The 19,532-nt window shown below is 40.5% G+C and overlaps 1 protein-coding gene across 6 annotated transcripts in view; it reads right to left on the bottom strand.

Annotated features, from left to right (window-relative positions):
- gramd1bb (GRAM domain containing 1Bb) overlaps positions 1-19,532 on the bottom strand; it is an 82,899-nt gene that overhangs the window by 34,257 nt on the left and 29,110 nt on the right. For 2 of the 6 annotated variants that reach the window (XM_042413957.1, XM_042413955.1), the window contains exon 2: positions 17,214-17,257. The exons of the other annotated variants lie outside the window; for them this stretch is intronic. Coding sequence is in view for 1 of the 2 variants with exons in the window: in XM_042413955.1 (XP_042269889.1) it covers positions 17,214-17,257 (44 nt within the window). In the remaining variant the exon portion in view is untranslated. The remainder of the gene's footprint in view (positions 1-17,213; positions 17,258-19,532) is intronic. 6 annotated transcript variants of the gene reach the window in all.

Below are 19,532 nucleotides of genomic sequence, written 5' to 3'. Positions count from 1 at the left end.
GAGTTTAAGTGCACTTTGCTGTGAACATGTTCAGAGTGACAGGACAAATCAGTGGGGCCCTGACATTTAATATCTCCATTTTATCCACAGCAAGGATCTGCAGCACACAACACTTCCTGTGTTGATGGTTGTGTGTCAGTAAAGTGCAAAAGTAAGCAAAAAGTGAAACCACTGAATGTCATTACCTTTACCCACTGTTCCCAAAAAACTATTTAAATCCAGCCCCAAGTGTGTAACTTTAGCATTTAGTCCCAGGTTTAATTAAAATGCCTAATTATCCTGGCTGTGTGGCATCCTAACATAGGCAGGCCTGTAACAGTTTTTGGGTCCTCATTGAAGCTATGACCTACTGTACCGCTGGGTACGAGAACCTGTTTTAAAAGCAGCTATAATTAAACACACTGATTTAAATTCAAGAGCACAACTCAGCCCGGTGAGATAATTTAAGGACTCAGTGGAGATGTCATAGAGGGGCAGGAGGGGACAGGAAACTGGCAACCGGATTAAGCCCCTGTGGGACACTTTGTCCCAGTGGGACAGGACATAGCCACTGCCATCTGTAGGGGATATACAGGCGGAAGGAAGCAGGCTGGGTGACATAGAGCGGTGGGCAGGGAGAGGGTAGAAGGAAAGAGAGCGTGTTTATGTGCTTTTAGTGTGAGAGCAGAGAAAAAAGGTGACTTGAGGAGGTGTACTGGTGAATATATTTCTGTATTTTAAACTTTAAAAAATACTGTAACAGTTGTTACACCAAGAAAGGTAGCACAATGCCTGGATGAGAAAATGTCTTGAGGAAACTGAAACAGATAGGAAATAACTCAGTTTGGTGGTATGCAGTTGATTCTATCCTCAAAATTATTCTGCAAGTACTTTGACAATATTAATATATTTTGATCAATTAGTCTTCATTTTTCAAGAAAAACTCTAAAGATGATTTTGGTTGAATGATCTCAATTGTGAGGATTTTATGCCGCTCTTTGTAATATACAATACAGAAAGAACAGGTTTACTTTAACTTTTATTAGAGACGCGTTTCTGTCAAGATACCTTTTACTGCACAATATTCTGAAGTGAATTTCAAGTTCTCATGAATGCCATTTAGCATCTCCACAAAACTCTTTAGTTCATTAAAATCTACATCTGTAGCAAGTATAATACAACACAACTGAAACTGGGCTGGACTGTTTGCCCAGGTAAGGCAAAGTATATGGATTCCTTCAGGTCACTAAAGCCTAAGTACAAATAACTAATAAATGTTATAAAAAAAAACATTACCAGTATGTCACACCACTAAACACAAAGAAACACACAACAGCTTACTGGAGTAAAAGGAGACTAGGCTCAGTGAACAAGAACCTATTTTGTGGTGTTAAGGATTCCAAAAAAGGGAGCAGTTTCTGATTGAGCTTTTAAAAAGCTTAATGGAAAATGGTCTTATTGTTTGGACAAGCCTGATTTCAGAAGCAAGCGTACTGTATTAAAAACACTAATATGAAGTCCTTTCAGACATCCATCAGAGAGAGGTACAGTACACATGACTGTCTGTCCCTGAACGCAGCTTCTACTCCATTAATGATGAAGCTGATGAAGACAGAGGGAAACAGGAACATTAATATCCCTCAAAAGTTATATTTTCATAATTAAGGTACAAGTAGATGTACACATATATAATTTCTTTTTTTAAAAAAGAACATTTTTTAAATTTTCCTAAGACGTTATACCCAAAATTTAATGTCTATAAGACTAGTTTTCCTTCTTCTTAGTTAACATGAACGCTTGATGCTAACTAAAATCATTAAGTGCTGAACAGACATCTGAACAAACAGTGAATTTATCAATCATATGCAACATCAATAATGTTGCAGTCATTGATCATGTCCCCTCACATCCCAAAGAAAATTGGGAGTGGACACAGGGTGTAGAGGGAAACAATATCGTGTATAATGAGCAATGACAAATGGCTTGTGGGAAAGATGCAGTAGTAAAAAAGGAAAAAGGGGAGGGGGGGTTGGGGGAGATAATAAGCTGTGGCCAGGAGGGAAACAATTCTGCGGCTTCTCTTCACTGCGGAGCCCCTGCTGTGAACTTGGAAGTTCATTGTAGCCCAGTGCTTTATCTGTATGGCAGCAGTTTGTTCCAAGCTTCCCAGGCCAATCCTAACAAACTACTGGCTCCTGACATTTCTCCTGACATGTTTTTGTTTTCTGGGCATCTAGAAATAGTTCTGCCTATGGGAAATGCTAATCTTCAGCCTGTATTAAATCTTGAGGAGCAGCTGAGCAACCAGCAAATGCACCTTCAGTTGATGCAGAGGGTCTTTTCTTTCTCCCTGTCTAATACTTTACATACTGAAATGTATCTACTTGGTGCAGAGGCCTGGGAGCTATGATTTTTAACCTGTCTAAAATAGCCTAGAGAGACAATTGCGGCTCAGCCCTGGATAAGACATGCCTGAGGGTGTGGCTTGCGTGTATATATGTGAGGATCTGAAGCATTGAATCGTATGTCGGTACATGCCGCAAGTTTCCAAACGTCTTTGATGTTTTTGTTTGTGTGTATGACAGCATGTACACCTGATTGTGTATGCACACAGTACATGTATATGATCGTGTGGATATGCATGCAGAAATCGCAGATGGAAGACCTCTTTATTGTTCTACTGTTTCCCTCTACTGCTCTGCAACCATGAGATGAAGCAGGCAAAACACTGCAGTTGCACACTGTGACTGGCAGCGCTCAGATAAAGGACATGAACGATGGACCAAGCGGGTTGGGAGTTAGGATACACACTTGCATCTACGTATGTAAATCTGCACTCACACACACACATTCGCAGTCCAGTCCTGCAGCAACAACCAGCTCGTCCAAAGTGCCACATGCAGAGAGGACGCTCCAGCTCGAGCCTCCTGTCAATGCCTCGCTGTTGCTACAGCTGCTGCTGTGGGCTGTGTGTGCACATCTGTGTCTGTGTGCATGTGTGTATTTGTGTACAGATTTAAGTCACGCCAAATGTCATATCAAGAGCAAACATCCCCATACTGGGGCCACTGCCAAATCCTGAGCAATCTCTCTCTCTCTATCTCACACACACTCACACACAGTCGCTCTCTCTCTCTCTCTTCTTCTTATCTCTTTCTTGTCTTCCGACAAGTTAGTAATGCTGCAAAAATACCCCCCCCCCCCCCCCATCTCTCAATCACAGCATGCACTGTGACAAACATACACCCAACAGGGCAGCTTGGTTTCCAATTCGAAAAAAATATTTGTCACTTGCTTCCCCTGACATCAATTTCTTTAACACTCCCATTGTTTTCAAAAAATAATTTAGAACCATATGCAAAAACACCAAGTCAGTTAATATAACAATAAAAGAGAAACCTTAGAAGAAACCCTAACATACATGTTTATCATTACTATTTTAATTAGACTTTACTGTGATTTCTCTTGTAGTTACATATACTTATACTGTCATTTCATGAATTTTGTTGTGGTAGGCCAGAAAATCTGATTATGTAATGTAAATTGGTATTTTTTAATTTCTTGATTTTTTTGTAGTATCATTTGAAAATGTATCTGGTGCATTCTGGATCAGGTTTACATAAATTTCCAGGGGTCTTATACTGTAAGCCTATGCAGCTGGGTACATTTATACCATGACACAATAATCCAAACTACATCATCCTGATTTTAAGCTCTCATTTGTCAGTGTACAAAAATATAGTGAGAGACTGGAAGTACCTGGACAGCTCTAAACCAGTGAGTACACATAATCTCTCTATCTATCTATCCCCAGTGTAGATAAATAGCTGCTATATCCAGTGACAGCTACTGGTTTATAACACTGAGGACAACAAATGCACTGATTGAGGTATTGATTGATGCAGTGACCTGGAGGTCACATTGTTTTGCCTACGTAGCAGATTTACCCTGGGAGAGCAGCATAATACACACTAATAAAATGAGTGAGATTTCAGCTGGATCCTCTCATTGGTGAACCTGCAGAGGAACTGATACCTCATCATCATCACTTGTTCCTTGATTGATTTTTTTTAATCCTTCAAGGTGGTTTGAAACACCGTGGAATAGGAGCCTTTGGATCATTTTACATATTTATATAAAACTACCTACACTTGCAAACAGATTCTTGATTAAAAGGTAAAAACTTATTGTAACATTTTACATTTGGGGCTTTCAGGGAGGATGAAGATGCATCCTATTGGATACAACTACAGACGTACATACGTACATGCTGTTATATAACATAACAGCATGGTATGCAAACTACACCAAACCAGCCAGACAGGTCACCTCCATGTATATGTGACTACAGTATGCTAACAGATGGCTATTCAGTGTAACATAACCTCTGTCTCTCAGGGTGGTGCACACAGATTAAGTGACGACAGGTTTGCTGTAATAGTGTTTCTGCTACAGAATGATAAAGAGGCACTGTACGTCTGAGACACACACACACAAGCAGGAAGACTCACACACACATGCACTCAATCTGATTAATCTTATGAAGCCCTGAGAGGACATTTTCAAAGGTACAGTTCACAGCCTAAAGAAAAAAACAACTGGAGGATTAAGTGATATATTTGAGCGGAATGAAAAAAAATAAGAAGAGAGCGGGGAATAGAGGGATCTAAATGAGGGAAGGACACAGACAAATATAGAGAGAATGAAAGACAGACTGAGACGTTAGGGAAAAGGAGAGGTCTTCATGTAAGTGAGAGGGAAGGAAGCAGGACGCACGTTGCCGAAACTGCTCTCCCTCTAGTTTTTTTTTCCTCCTGCAGTGCTCTGTAATTCGTCTCTAAAAATATCAGGCAAGAGGAGGAGGAGGAGGAGCATAAACAAACACAAGGGGAGGAGAGGATAGAAGGAAAAGTGCACAGAGAGAAACAGAGAGGACACACTGTGGCACAACAGGATAAAAAAGAAAAGTGAGAGTGGGACCACCTGGACGTGGATGTGTTTGTCCATGTGAGACAGCGAGGGAATAGGAAAACAAGGGAGGAAGACGGCGAGGGAGAAAGCCGGGGAGAGACAGAGGAAGCATGTGCCTGCTCTTTTCCAAGCAGCCACGTGAGCGCTTCTCCTCAGCTGCTCCGCTCACACTGAGCACGCCAGAGGGGAGCAGAGCAGGGTCGCCACAGTCACAGTGAAAAAAGAAAAACACGCTAGCAGCACTGGACATACACACTCTGGTCACGGCTTACCGGTGTCCTGATCTAGCCCTCATTACATGCTGGAAAATGTATGGAGATTTACATAACCATACAGAACACAGAGACATAAATAAATTCAAGGTGCTTGCTATAAAAAGCACAGATGTTTAGTAGTCCACCCGACCATGCCAGGTGTATCAGGATGACATTGTTAATACAGCCACAGTCCAGAAAAACACTAGCAAATGGTCACAGACATCTAGCCCCTGGCTGGGTTGTGCTTTGCATACATGACAGCCTTAAAGCTACCGAAAACCATTTAGGCTACATTTTGAACACACAAGCAGAAGCACACACAGAAAGCCAGGCTCTGCTTTCTGTTTAGCCTTACCAGGCGAGCTTGAAGCCTTTCATTAGTACAGCGAGGAGTGTCTGACGTCCATAGCGTGTCGTGGGCACTGGGCTGCCCGTTCACACCACCGCATGCTGACTGACAGCCTCCCAAAGCCTCACCTCCCATGCACGGAGCAGGAGCGATGCACGGAGGGAAGCAGGGAGGAGTGGATGCAGAGCTAGATAGATGGTTGGGGACCAAAGTCCGGAAGGATGATCCTCGGCTTTGCCCACCTTTCTGCTACATTCCTTCGCTTGTTATTGAGGTGCCGCAGTGCTGAGCACTTGTGCCAGAAATTCACACCTCCCTGGGGTTCTTCAGTTTTCCCAAAAGAGAAGGAGGTGACCTGCACTTCAATATTCACAATGCAAACTATAGCTTGCAGCAGAAGCAGAAGAGACTAGCAATTGCAAATAAATACTGACATGGTTAACAACTGTTCCTTTTTAACTCTGTGTCCTTTCTATGGAGCTCTCACACTGTCCCCGAAAGCTTCTGTTTGCTCGCTCAAACTCTCTCTGTCTCTCCCTCAGCCTCTGCTGCGGATGAAAACTGCACTTGCTGCGCTCACAGTGAGCAGGCGCACAATATCTACCCTCCTCCACCCTCCCTCCCTCTCTCCCTCCTGTTCTCTCTTTCCTCTTCCCTAGATGGCTCTCTTTCTCTATTTCTCTCTGCAAGATAAGCCTAGCTGACCCAGAGCGAGCGGAGGACTAGAGCAGGATGGTAGCCGCTGGCGATCACATCCCTGTGCAATGACCCCCGCCCCCCTCATGCTATGTATGAGGAGAGTATTAAGTGGGGGGACCTGCTGCAATTCTTTCCTCTTGTATTGGACTCCAACTCTGATCAGTGTCAGCAGCTAACCCTGTTAATCTCTTAATGCATTGACTGTACCAGGGTACTCCCTGTGTTTATAGCTGTGTGCTGTGTACGTGTTACGCATACATGATGAATCAGATGAACAAAATGGTGACTCAGCTTGCTTAGTTGGCACATAAGTATTTTATAACTGCAATAACCTGAGTTTAAACCTAACACTGAACTTTTGTAAATTATCCTCATTTGTCTAATTGAGCGGCACAGCAGGCCTGCCAAGCTTTCTCCACATGCTGAAACCGTATGCATGCTAATAACAACAATATGCAGTATAGCCTATATATGGTATTTCAAGAGTTTGGAGGGTGGTGTCTTTCTTTTAGCCTTTCCAAAACCCTAAAACACAAAAACAATGTAAGGGATGGATTAAACTGTGTGTTTATCCAACCCAATATACGCTGCAAAGCATACCTGACTAACTAGCTTATTGCCTACAGTGGGTTATTTCTATGATAACATTACTTACTGGGGTTACAGGTTATGTTAGAAAAATATCTGTTCTGGACTGGAACATCAACCCTGCAGGAGCAAAAATACAACTTTATCAAAGTTAAGAGTAATGATAGCAGCTCTGTCTTGCTCTTTGTTTGGTTTGTGGAAGTTAACACTCCAGAAACACTAAATAAACGCTAGTTAGCAAACTCATTGCCTTTAGCCTCAGTCTTTTATTATCATTTCAATAAGCTTGGTCAGCTGGAGACAGTTTTCAACCAACTCATGGACTTTCAGTATTAGTATTAGCTTATGCTAACCAGCTACAGCTGATAAATCTGCTGGCAACAGTTGACATTTCAGCCGATAAAATCCACGGTTGTTGGCTAGAAATAAGAAGCCTGTTGTTGTTTACTTTTGTGTGGAATTGAAGACCCATTGTTTCAAAAATGATTATAATACAAAGTGGAAAATCTACCACAGTTAATATTGTAAATTGTACCATTTATGTGCGTAGCCCCGGTAACTAAGCAGGGTTGGGCTTTAAACTGTGATTTCACAAGATACACCATTTAAAAATACTTTTAATAGTGAGAACAAGAATCTAAATTAAACACCATGTAAACTCATCTCTGCTATATTTGTAACAGATTAACCTTTTACACCATCGCAGTCCACTGACAACTCTTAGAGTGGTTGTGTAATCGTTTCACTTGACCACTTCAAGCCAGAGGGGTCAGAGAGCAACCGTCCATTCACTTTAATAGAAGCTGTCATCAAAAACAATGGTCAACTTGAGGCACACAGGCACTGGGTCAGGGAGCAGCACATTCTTCCTCCTTTAATCTTCTTAAAGCACTGCACGCACATTACACCTCATTAGGAGTGGCTAATACTATGGCTAAAGCAAGCCACTCTCTACCAGCTTGTTATTTTAAAGACAGGTTACAATAGATCACTGTTCAAGCTATCACAAAGCCACACATTCACTGTCTGTGTGTGTATAGCTGCTGATGACATTAAGGTGAAGGAAAATGGCAGGAATGGAGAAACAAAGGTAAAAGCAAGAGAGCACATTTACGCTATGATGACCACAGAGCTCTAGGTATGTGTAGTACAATATGATGTTATTACTGTAGTTGAGCTTAGCTTGCTGAGTCACTGAGCTTCATTCACTCACTCGGCTTTCTCAGAAGCAGAGGGCGCTAGGAGAGAGTGAGTACATATCTGACTGAGAGAGAGACGGCAAGCAACCAGAAAAGATAATGATGCACGGACAATGCAGTTGCACTTGGGCCACTGGTCTGGGAGGACTGGTATTCCTGTCGCAGAGAGTGGACCATATGCCAGGTTCAAGACATGTTTTACACAGTTCTCACTCAATACCTAAATTTGGTGATATGTACTCTGACCTGCTCTTTATGACATTTTCTGTGTTACACCCACTGCAGGAGAATTTTTAGAGGCTTCTGACCACAGTCTGAAGGATGCCGGGAAAACTATGTGCCAGTACAATCTTTTTCCAAATTATGACAAATGAAAAACAACTTTCAGAACAGCATGGCACAGGAGAGACTGAATAGGCTCACTATATCTACTGAGAGCACTGGAGCCCCAAACTTACTTATAAAGGACATTTTGGGGAGGACATTAAAGGATAGGGTCACAGTTTTTCCAAGACTGGCCATTCTCTTCATAATGCACTTTCAATGTAAGCGATGGGGGACAAAAATCCACAGTCCTCCTTCCATGCTAAAATGTATTTAAATTAAATTTAAATTTACTTGAAGCTAATATGAAGCTTCAGCCATCCAAATTAGTCAAATCAATTCAATAGCTTTACTTTTTATAGCTTTAGAGTTACTGTATTTTTAGTGCCAAAGTCCCTCTTTTTGTTACGACCCTTGCACTGCAGCTGAACAGGAAAACTGTCCATCGCAAAAGAAGCCTGTAAATGTGGAAGATTTCCACTTTATTTGACTAACTCATACAGCTGAAGCCTCATGTAATTTTCTATCATATATAAACCTTCTATCTCATATAGTCTTCATATAATCTTTGAGGACTGTGGATTTTGTCCCCCTTCACTCACATTGTAAGCACATTTGGAGGGGATCTTCTAATGGTCAGTATGTACAGCAAACCGAGTTTCAGCGTCCATATGAGCACCTGACTGTTCTTTTGAGACATGAAAAATTGTGAACCTATCCTTTAATGAAAACTTTATGTATCTCAAGGCTTGTTAGATGCCATGTTAGTTGGTATACATTCTTTTCAAGGGGATTTTGGGTTGTGGGTGGTGTAACAACACAAGCTCTACACAAAACAGCTGCATTAGTACAGCCAATATTGACAATTTCGCATTTCCTTGGTTACTGATGCATACATTTAATAGCAAAGATTAATGTAACAGTGCCAGATAGCTGAAAAACAAGATTTTGTGAATGTGACTCCCCGTTGGCATTGGTGCAGTTTGAAAATCTAATATCTACCTTTGTAGCGCAGTGTCTGTGTGTCTATGTTTCTGCACATGTGTGTCTGTTTGCATGTGTGTCAGGGTGGTGTGATCGATCTATAACTGGCAATCACTGACTGGCAGCTGCCAACTCTTAAAAGCACCTCAGACCATACTGTGATTACTTCTATTATGAGAAACTCTCACAGGGATGAGGTTCAGTGAGTAGATCTTTCTTCTCTGCACCACAAGGCAGACCAGAGGAGACAGGAGGACACACTCGCTCTCTATTGTTAGCCAGCACTGTTTCTCCCCATGAGCGACTGCAAATGCGGTAGGACTGCAGGGGGGGGAAAGTGAGGAAAAAAGGCTAAGATATGAGAGTGCTCTAATCCCTTCCCAGGGTGAAGCAGTCAGTGCTGTAGCCTGTGCTTCAGTTAGGTAAGAGGACAATAAGTCATCTCACACAGAGTCCATCTGGTATCCACCCAGTCATGGCTTGCTAACAAAAAACTAACAAGAAACAATACCTGCAGCCAAGGTGCACCTGAATACTGTCGGTGTAAACCACATTAGTCATGAGTGGTAGTTATCAGTCATGAGAACATGCAGGCTGTAGAGTTCAGGCAGTAAGATGCCCACTGACTGCTGAGAATTTTTCTCTATAATGAGAGAACGAGCAGAACATCGTGACCCAGCTCACTTTACTAATATGACTGATGCCTCAAGGAGCATGGATTGTTATTTTTCATCAATATTACTTAATAAAAATAATCTATCAACACCGCAAGAGGGTTCATTGTCACATTTTCTTTAGTTCTGAGTCCTAAAAAATAGTTTTTTGCTGCTTAGGCTGAACCTGTCAAAAACATGATGATAAAGCACTGTCATAAGTTCATTTAGAGAGCGACTTTAACACTCTTTAGGTTAGATAAACCGACCCAAACCGTTATGGTTAGAACATTAGAATAACAAAACACAACTAATACAATGCCTGATCATTGAAAAGATGGATTTTATGCACCATAACAGCAAATTGGTTATATTTGAGTGTTTTGTTACCTTTCAAGCCTGGCCTGATTTATTTTTGGTCTTTCTTGCTGTATGTGATGCCTGTTTGACTCCTGTCAGTGCTCTGTCCAGCCTGCTGAGCAGAAGCAGCGAACAGAGTGGTGCTGAATGGACAGCTCCTCTAGAGAAGAGTCAACTGGAGTCACTCAGTTGTTTTCTCTCACTGATACCCCCTGCTGACCACACCAGGACTACAATACAATCATAAACATGATTGTTTTGGTAAAATGCTCATTATGATAATAAAAATATTTTAAAAAGTGGTCCCACTGCCAGCATGCAAAAAGGGTTTTCCTGCATACATGAAATAAAATCTGAAGCTTTTTTTTTAATTTTTTTATTTTTTTAGAAAGAATTATATGAATCTCTGGATTACTTTGTTGTTAAATTTGCTGAGTTATTAAATTGGTTATTAAAAAGAACAATGGACAGAAAAGACGTTTGAGCTTGTATTTAGTCTTCAGTTTTCTTTGACAGAGAATAACCATTGTTATAAGTGAGCAAAACAGCACTCATGTGATTTCTGTGTCAGCTTCTTTTTTAGCATTCCTTGAACCCTGATCTGGCCCAGAGATTTTTCATTTATGTCTAAGAATAGCAGTGTCAGATAATCTGGATTAATCCCTCTACACTGCTTTGTGAGGATTGGATGGCGTGGTGAGCTTCACTGCCGTTCTGACTGTGGGCGTTCCTGACTCTGTAACACAGTATGGATTACGCTCGTACTGTTTTCCTTCAACACGGATAAACCCCACTATCTACTCACAGAGTGAAACGGGTGATCATGTGACTGCCTGGCTGTTTGTTTATTGTCAAACTGACCATGTGGGATAATCTGGGCTCTCAAAGCCACAGTGGGGAGACAGAGAGCAGCAATGCATACACCACAAATTAGTCTAGCATGGTGCAAAAAGAAGCACAAAATGAATAAGATGTGGTATATAGAGATCAATTAAACTAAATCCAATTTTCATATCACCAGGTAGGTAAAGTAAGAACTGTGCACATGTTTTTTTCAGGCAGGGAGTGTAAGTTAATGACAGATAGAGAAGTGATACAGGAAGATCACAAGCAACAGATAAACCAGTAAATCAGGCAACATGGAAACAGTAAGAATACGGCTAAACAGATGCAAACATGGGATGAAAATGCACAACAGAAACCGAATCAGTAGGAGACTTGAGTAAATGTAATATTATGCAGAAAGTACACAAACAGCAGACATCTTACTGAAGACAGAAGGAACAGACACTAACATTGATTAAATCATAAATGATCATCAGAGAGGGAGAGTGAATGATGGCAGTGATGATGGATGACGTAATATGTTCAATAAGAAAATGAGCAACACTGTGAGGGACAGATGTCATGTTCAGTATCAGGTCAACCCAAAAAGTGATACAGTGAAACACAGATGGCCTTCTGCACGACTGCCATGTGTGCCATGAATAAAAGAACAAAGCACAGCACGTGCTGACATTAAAGCACTCATTTAAAAAGCCTTCCATTTCCTGTTTCTGCAGCAGCAGGCAGGATGAAAATAGACCTCCAACACGCACACACACACCCATAATTACAAAACAAAGTGGTGCGAGAGGGAGGAGAAGAGAGGAAGAGAGAGGTGGTGGAAAATGGATATTGGGATTATCTTTATTAACCTACACAATAGGTTTAGCTTTATGAAAGGATAGTCCACTGATGGACATAAAGTCAGTGAGTATTCCCACCCACACCTGCAGAATGTATAGCAACATGATAGTTTCTTGCTTGTAATAGTTTTCTGATTATGATCTAAATCTTGATTTTATCAATAAATGCACAGAATATCACGGTGAAAAATCAAGACAGTTTCATGACAGTTAATAATAATAATAATGATAATAATTAATTATTAATTAGTATCAATACAGACAAATTAGAATTTAAATATCCACTAGCTGTTAATATTATTCATATTTAAACTCATACAAAGATTACAGCTCTGGTAAGACACTCTCTATGTTTTCCACTGTTTCCATGGACACTCTTCGGGCTATGTATAGGAATGCATTGATATGATATGGGTCGGTATCGGCCTATTAGGTATCAGGAATTGGTCAGATGTGACCAACCCACATTAAAATTGTTTGTTAGTCACTGTTGTTATAAAATTCAATGATTAGACCTTTATTCAGTCACACTGGGATGCAGGCTGAATTTTAAGCACCAAAGCAATCCTTTGTGCATAATGTTTCCCTTTTATCTAGGCTATGTGTACCAGTAGTTATTATTCTGACACTGAAATGTCAAATGTCACTACATAAATACTAAGATCAGGTTGATGCTCAGTATCAACTAGGGCTGCAACTAATGATCATTTCCATCATCAATTAATCTTTTTTTAAAAAAAGTATTTTTTAAACAATTAATTGATTATCAACATAGTTGGCAACTAATTTTCTGTTGATTGACTAACTGATTTATCGACTAATCGCTGCAGCTCCAGTATCAACAGATACCAGGAGTTTAGGTGTTGGAATTGGTATAGAGAGAGAGAGACAGTCAGATCCGTTTATCAGAAGCTGTGAACAAATGTTGTATACTTGAAACGCTCCTTCTTACATGCTTTAGTAGCTGTTTACCAAGTACAACTGACACAAAACTATGGAGCCCCAAAAGTGACAAAATGTAGAAAAGGGTTATCAACAACAAGTAAAAACATAACTGGATACATCAAGAAATAATATTGTTAGTTTAAAAAAAAATCAGTGGAGTGTAAAAAGAAAAATAAAGAGCAATACTTTCCCTTTAAAGGTGCTGTGTGTGAATTTAGCGGCATCTAGGACAACAAACTTGGCAGAAATGGAATATAATGTACATAAGTATGTTTAAGTATTGTATTACCCCATTAAAATAAGAATCATTGTGTTTTCGTTACCTTAGAATGAGCCCTTTCTATCTACATAGGGAGCGGGTTCTCTTCCACGGAGCTTCTGTTTCTACAGTAGCCCAGAACGGACAAACCAAACACTGGCTCTAGAGAGGGCCTTTCGCATTTTTAGCGAGATTCACGGCCACCAGAGGTTCTCCTACAAGCCTGGAAGGGGAGGTGTGTTTAGTTGGTGGTTGCAATCTGTAACCTCACTGCTAGATGCCACTAAATCCAGTTGATATCTTTTGTCCCTTTACTATCATTAATTTGGTAAAATAAATTAAACTTTTTTTTACTCTTCCATTTGTCTTTTACTAGCTCATTTTATTTTGCAACTACTTTGTTCTCTTTTTTTTGGGTCTCGGCGCACATTTAATCATTTATCTTTTCTCTATTTCCCCCATACGACATTTTCCACTTATCCCTAAATGTAAAATTTTCTTAAATTTTAAATAGATGTTCATTTCCATGTATGTCCAGGACCACAATGATTGGTCTAGTATGTGCGTGTATGTGTTTAACATCGGTGGATCAATTTACATGGCTGAACTCTCTGAGCACCAGCCTTTTCAGCTAGCTACATTCATCTTTAAACTACATCAGCCAGTGTGTGAAATGTTACTCATCCATGTGAAACTCTTATAACACTGCCTATCTATGCTACCAAACTGAGTCAAACGTTGACATGAGGATTCATGTCTTTGTGTATCACCTTTGTTGCTACACTAAAGGTTAATTGGCTTGCAGTGGCTGTGTGCTTAAAGCTAGAGGGCAACTTTCAAGAGACTGTTAATAAACTGAATTGCCTTTTAGGGGCATAATTAAAGAAAACTGATTATAATCAGTGGCTACCTGCAAAAAGGCACAAGAAGCCATTGTGTATTTCTAGCCTTAACCGGAGCTGGAGCTATTATGCAGTACATCAATGACTCATCACATCCATGACCCTGAGCTCCTCACACAGCTGCTCTGTTCAGAAAAATGATGTCACGACACAGAGAGATCAGGTTCTGCTGATCTCTCCAGATCCAGTCAGCATCCAGTATACAGTATACATTTTAGTTGCTACTGTATCACTTCACTGCTGACACTGCCTAAGGACAAAAAACGTCAAGACGTCACTTTAGGGGAGCTTTTAACTATACTTACTGGTCATGTTTTTACAGTAACTTAAAAGACAAAATTCACAAAACATAAAAAATAATTTATAAAAACAAATGCATAAAAAATGTAGCAGTTTTTCAGTTTGTATTTTTCCCTAATACAGTTCTAATAAGATAGAATACATTTTTATAATGAATAATTGGGAACAATGGCTATATCATCTAAGCTAATACTTACACGCATATTTGAAAACTATAACAAGAGAAGAATGTTTTTGTCATTTGGTATTAATAAAAAAATATTCCAATGATATTGACATGTATTCCTCCATAATTACATAACTACACAATGCCAGCTCGGTCGTCACACAATTATGAAATAGCTCCACATGGCCTCGTCATCAGTGAGCGTGATATACTGTGGTGTGGAGGCCGATGTGGTCAGATGTGCTGTCGCTGAGGGCTTGTTCACTGTTCGTAACACTCAAACACAAACCTCTGCGGGTGAAAGAATAACCCCATCTGCGTCCTCTTGCTCTGTCCTCAGAAGAACCTGTGTTTAACCTTTATTTAAGCAGGCAAGTTGATTAAAAACACAGCTGCTGCATGGACGATGCTGTCCAAATTATGTCCATTCTGTATTAGTGTAACTTTTCTCCTCTATCGGCACTGACTTGAACACACTTTCGTGCTCTGAAGCAAAAGCCTGGAGGTAGAGTGGTAGAGTGAGGACAGCTATTTTTATATATTAAAAGGACTCTGGCTGTAGAGCCGTGATGAGATAAGGGATTGGGTGGAGAAATATTGACCGACCTCTCCCAGACAAACCTTCCATTTAGTCAGTCAGGGCTGTTGCTACAGAGACGACCCTGCCATCATCGAAGCTGGGAGTGGTCCAGCCTGCTGCTTCAGGGCCACATGTGGACCTTGCCTGCTGTTTTCAGTCTGACGTACAGATGCAGTCAAGGAAACACAAAGCTAAGCCCCACAAAAGCACGCAACCACACACACTGACTTTACATTTGCTTACCACTGGTTGCTATGCCATTACCACCCATAAGACATTCAAGGACGGCACTTAAGCTATTTTGAGGCTCACAAATAATCCATGCCACTCATGGTGACAAAGCTACATCACCCAGCGAGGCCTCATACTTTCGAACACCTAAACCTTTTATTGATGAAATCTGCAAAGCTAATGTCCTGAATCACAAAGAAGACCCACTGCTTTTTCCACATCACACCTACGCTGAGGATGAAAACCTTAAACCTTGGATTACAAGAACAAGGTCGGATATTACAGAGAGGGAGGCTGTTTTCTAATGTCCTCAGATAACTACAAACCTTGGCTCTGTCTTACATAACTTGAAAGGTACCATTCAAGTTCATGATATTTACCAATCTGGTGCTAACGAGATAATATGATCCTCAGTGCCTGAATTAAAATGCTGTGGGATTGATTCCTGTCACTAAGATTTAAGAGGGTGCATAAACCCCTGAACTGGAACTTATCAATTGCATAATTTCAACGCCGCCCCTCCATACTTTTCTAAGTCATGTTTTGCCCATTTTAAAAAAGTTTACGTCAGTTACTAAATTAACTTCAACCTTTTACTGCCCAGCCAAGATAGACAAGATGTGAAGTTAAAACATTTGTTGTCTGGTTGTGCTAGCACTTTACCAATACACATATTTACACAAGAACACGGTGGTGTTTAGTAATGCAAGTACTGTGAATGAAGTGTCATACACTTGTGACACTAAACTGGATTTCACAGTGTAGCTGTCAGAAGGGTGTTTGAAGCTTCTATATGAGAAATTGCTGAAATGCAATATTTGGAACATGATCCTGACAACTGTGGTGCAAGTGCAGTGAACGGGTGTGTATAATTTCAAGGGTTCAGTTTCTATACACACACATTTGATTTCACAACAAGCTTTTCAAAGTGCATCTTTTCAGCAACTGCTGTTAAAAAAAGGACAAGAAAAGAATACATTTCTACCCTACATTTGAAGAGGTATGTTTGTATTTTGTATTGCAGTTCTATGAAGTTGGAGGACTCATGGGAGAGAGAGAGAAAAATGGTGTGTATACTAATGGAGTGGTAAAAATCGATACAGCATAGGCTGAGATATCCTGGCTTTTAGTCCCTAGTATGACACCGGATCCTACATTTCCCATAATGCAACTTGATACCGTCTTCTGATAGACTCTCCCTGCCTGGTCAATGTCCTCATCTTTCAAACTCCACACACCACTTTGTAACATAGGCTTTCTGTTATATATTTGTACTCTCCAGGCCAATCATCATGACATCATCAAGGGTTATATTGTCAAATGTAACAAACTAAGTAAACTGATCTTGAATCAGTAAGGTGCCCCTTTAATGTAAACTTTGATGACTACAGATTGGAGCCAAATGACAAGTGTCCCCACCTCTAACCCCTGGTGCTCCTACAGAGGACAATGCTGAGTGTTGCAGTAAATAATGCTGCAGCAGGTTCCTCGATCTCACACACTGTGAAATCTGAGGACCAGAGGAAGTGGAGAGGAGCTAGATGCACTTGTGGGATTCATACTATATACTATACCGGAACTGCCCCCTCTTTTGGTGAGCCTGAGTAAAGCATTCTCAGGTGTGACGAATCCTCAAATGGGGGAGTTCATGTATAGGATGGATGACGGAATTGTGTGCAACAACAACCTACGCTTAGCTTTGCTTTATGACATGAAGAAAATCTATGTTGCCATATAATCATGTGTGGAGTGTCTTTTGCTTGTTGAGTTATATCCTACCTTTGTGGTTTCCATATCAGTTTCTTCCACTTCTTTTGCTTGGCCTATCAGTGAAGGTAGAGAAGAGTAAGTGAGAGGTTTGGGTAGATTCTCTTCTTTGCTTATTCATGATGTGATTACTCTGATAACAGCTGATGCCAACTAAAATGCACCAGTATAATATTGGGGCATATGTTGAGATGGTTATAAAAAAAGAAGAGACTGAAAATCCTTCTATCATGATGCAAAATCATGCCTCATTTCTGCTACAGTTTCTAGAAGTCGCTACACTACAAAACAAACACACAAAAAAATCATAAAGAACTGTATTCTTTGTAATAATATATTATTTTTAGGTTTCACAAAAAGATATGAACTTTTTATATTGTGTTTAGTGTAGCTGGTTCAGAATACATTTTCACTGTAAAGAAAACAAAACAGTTTGCTTTCAAGAGCCACATTTTCATCATTACATCGTCGTCTCTGCACCATTATTTGGTGAGCACTTGAGTTCAAATGACAAGCCCTAACATGGTTGTAAATACAGTAAGTTCAGACATTTGTTATTAGTCTAATTCCAATCCACACAATTTAAAACAAACTTGTTTTCTGTTTTTTTGTGTGCATGTACAAAGTAAAGCCACGGGTTATTGGGTTTGCAGAGTGCAGTCCTTTCACTTCAGTCTTACAGTTGCTGCCAGTGACTCAATACAGAGTGCCCACATGTACCATTAATCACTGTCATCAGAGGTCGTCAAACACTCCTCCATCTATTCAATCAATTCATTTTTGCTGCGGCACTTGATAACACATTTGCCTCTCCAGTCAGAGCAATTTCTTCCCACTCCTTTACCCCTGACCGAGCTCCCCAGCACCTATTGAAAAGTTCCCTTTGGCTGTACAACAGCCTCAACAGAACTTATGCTTGTCAGTGAGGTAATCAAGTTTGGTCTTTTTTCCCCTGAAAGAAAATTGATTAACTGAGGGTTTTCCTGTTGAGATTAAACGTCATGTAGCCAATGCTGTGTTGCTGCTTGACGGACGCAAAATAAATGCAGACTACATGAGAAGCTAAAAGTGGATATGTAACAGCGACCCCGTGATGCTTTGTTCTCTCGCATGAGTAGGATGCAGAGGAGGCGAGGAAGCCCTAAGTAAGAGTAATCCATGGCCCCTTTGGAACAGCTACAGGGTAAATCGATCATGTCTGCGATGGAGGAAGGGAATTCAGAGGAGACAGATTACAGATTACACCACTTGATTTATGAAACCTGTAAAACAGACATTCCATTAAAGAGGAATATGTTTAAAAAAACGCAACCTGGCACCGAGGATTGAGTTTGACTGCTTTAGGGCTTTGGAGTTTAGTGCTAATTCTCAGAGGCTCTGAAACCTTAAAACACTGCATGGACCTGCAGTGTTCAGCATAGACACACTGCGTTGTTAATGTTTCCATGACAGATGGATCTCTACCTACAACATATTTAAAGTTTATCCCTCTGGATATGCAACTGCATAAGAGTGCTTATTTGCAGAATAAAATGCATTAAATGTTGGCCTGCTGGGGCGGAGATGTAGACATTTAGCGTGATCAGCAGGATTGATTTGCTGATAAACATATGTGAATTACACCGTGAGTCACCAGGGGCCCTGTGATTAGTCAGCAGTGAGGGCCTGCTGAATGCAGACACATGGCCCACTCAGATGGATAAAGTATATGCTGTAAGGTGATGTGAAAAGACATGTGGTGTCCCTTTAGTGTCACACAGTGAGGAAAATGTGGGTAATTTCAGCCTGAATAATACTGTAACCAATGATCCACTAATGAGACAGTACATTAAGTGGACTTTGGACAAACCACAAATGGATTGGTATCAATTTCAGCTCCAACTGTGGACAGATACATAGACAGTCCCGGCTCTAAAAATGATCACTGAAAGCCAAAGACAGGTCTATATTTAGTTTTCATACCATTAAATCACATATGTGCACGACATATCTTCTTGTGCAAATCCACAGTGAGGCAGATGTCCACCCAGCATGAAAACAAGACCTTTCACAAAAGCGGTAAGAAGAAGGGTGTAAGTGAAGCGGTAAGGAGAAGGGTGTGCCAGTGACAGACAGATTGTCTCCAGACAGGAATACTTAATGAATCACCTTCAGTGCAGGACGTCAACAGCTGGACCAAAATACAGGATGAGATATAATAACGACACAGGTTCAAATAGGTGAAAAAATAGCTTTTTTACTTTTGGTTTGAAGTTCTACTGAAATTGGACTGAGTATAAACTACAAGGCATCCTTTTAAAATGGTTCCAATCAATCCATCCATCCAAAAAA

The sequence above is a fragment of the Thunnus maccoyii genome, chromosome 6 (assembly GCF_910596095.1).
Source record: "Thunnus maccoyii chromosome 6, fThuMac1.1, whole genome shotgun sequence".
NCBI classification, from domain to species: Eukaryota; Metazoa; Chordata; class Actinopteri; order Scombriformes; family Scombridae; genus Thunnus; species Thunnus maccoyii.
This window is presented reverse-complemented; position numbering and strand designations above follow the sequence as displayed.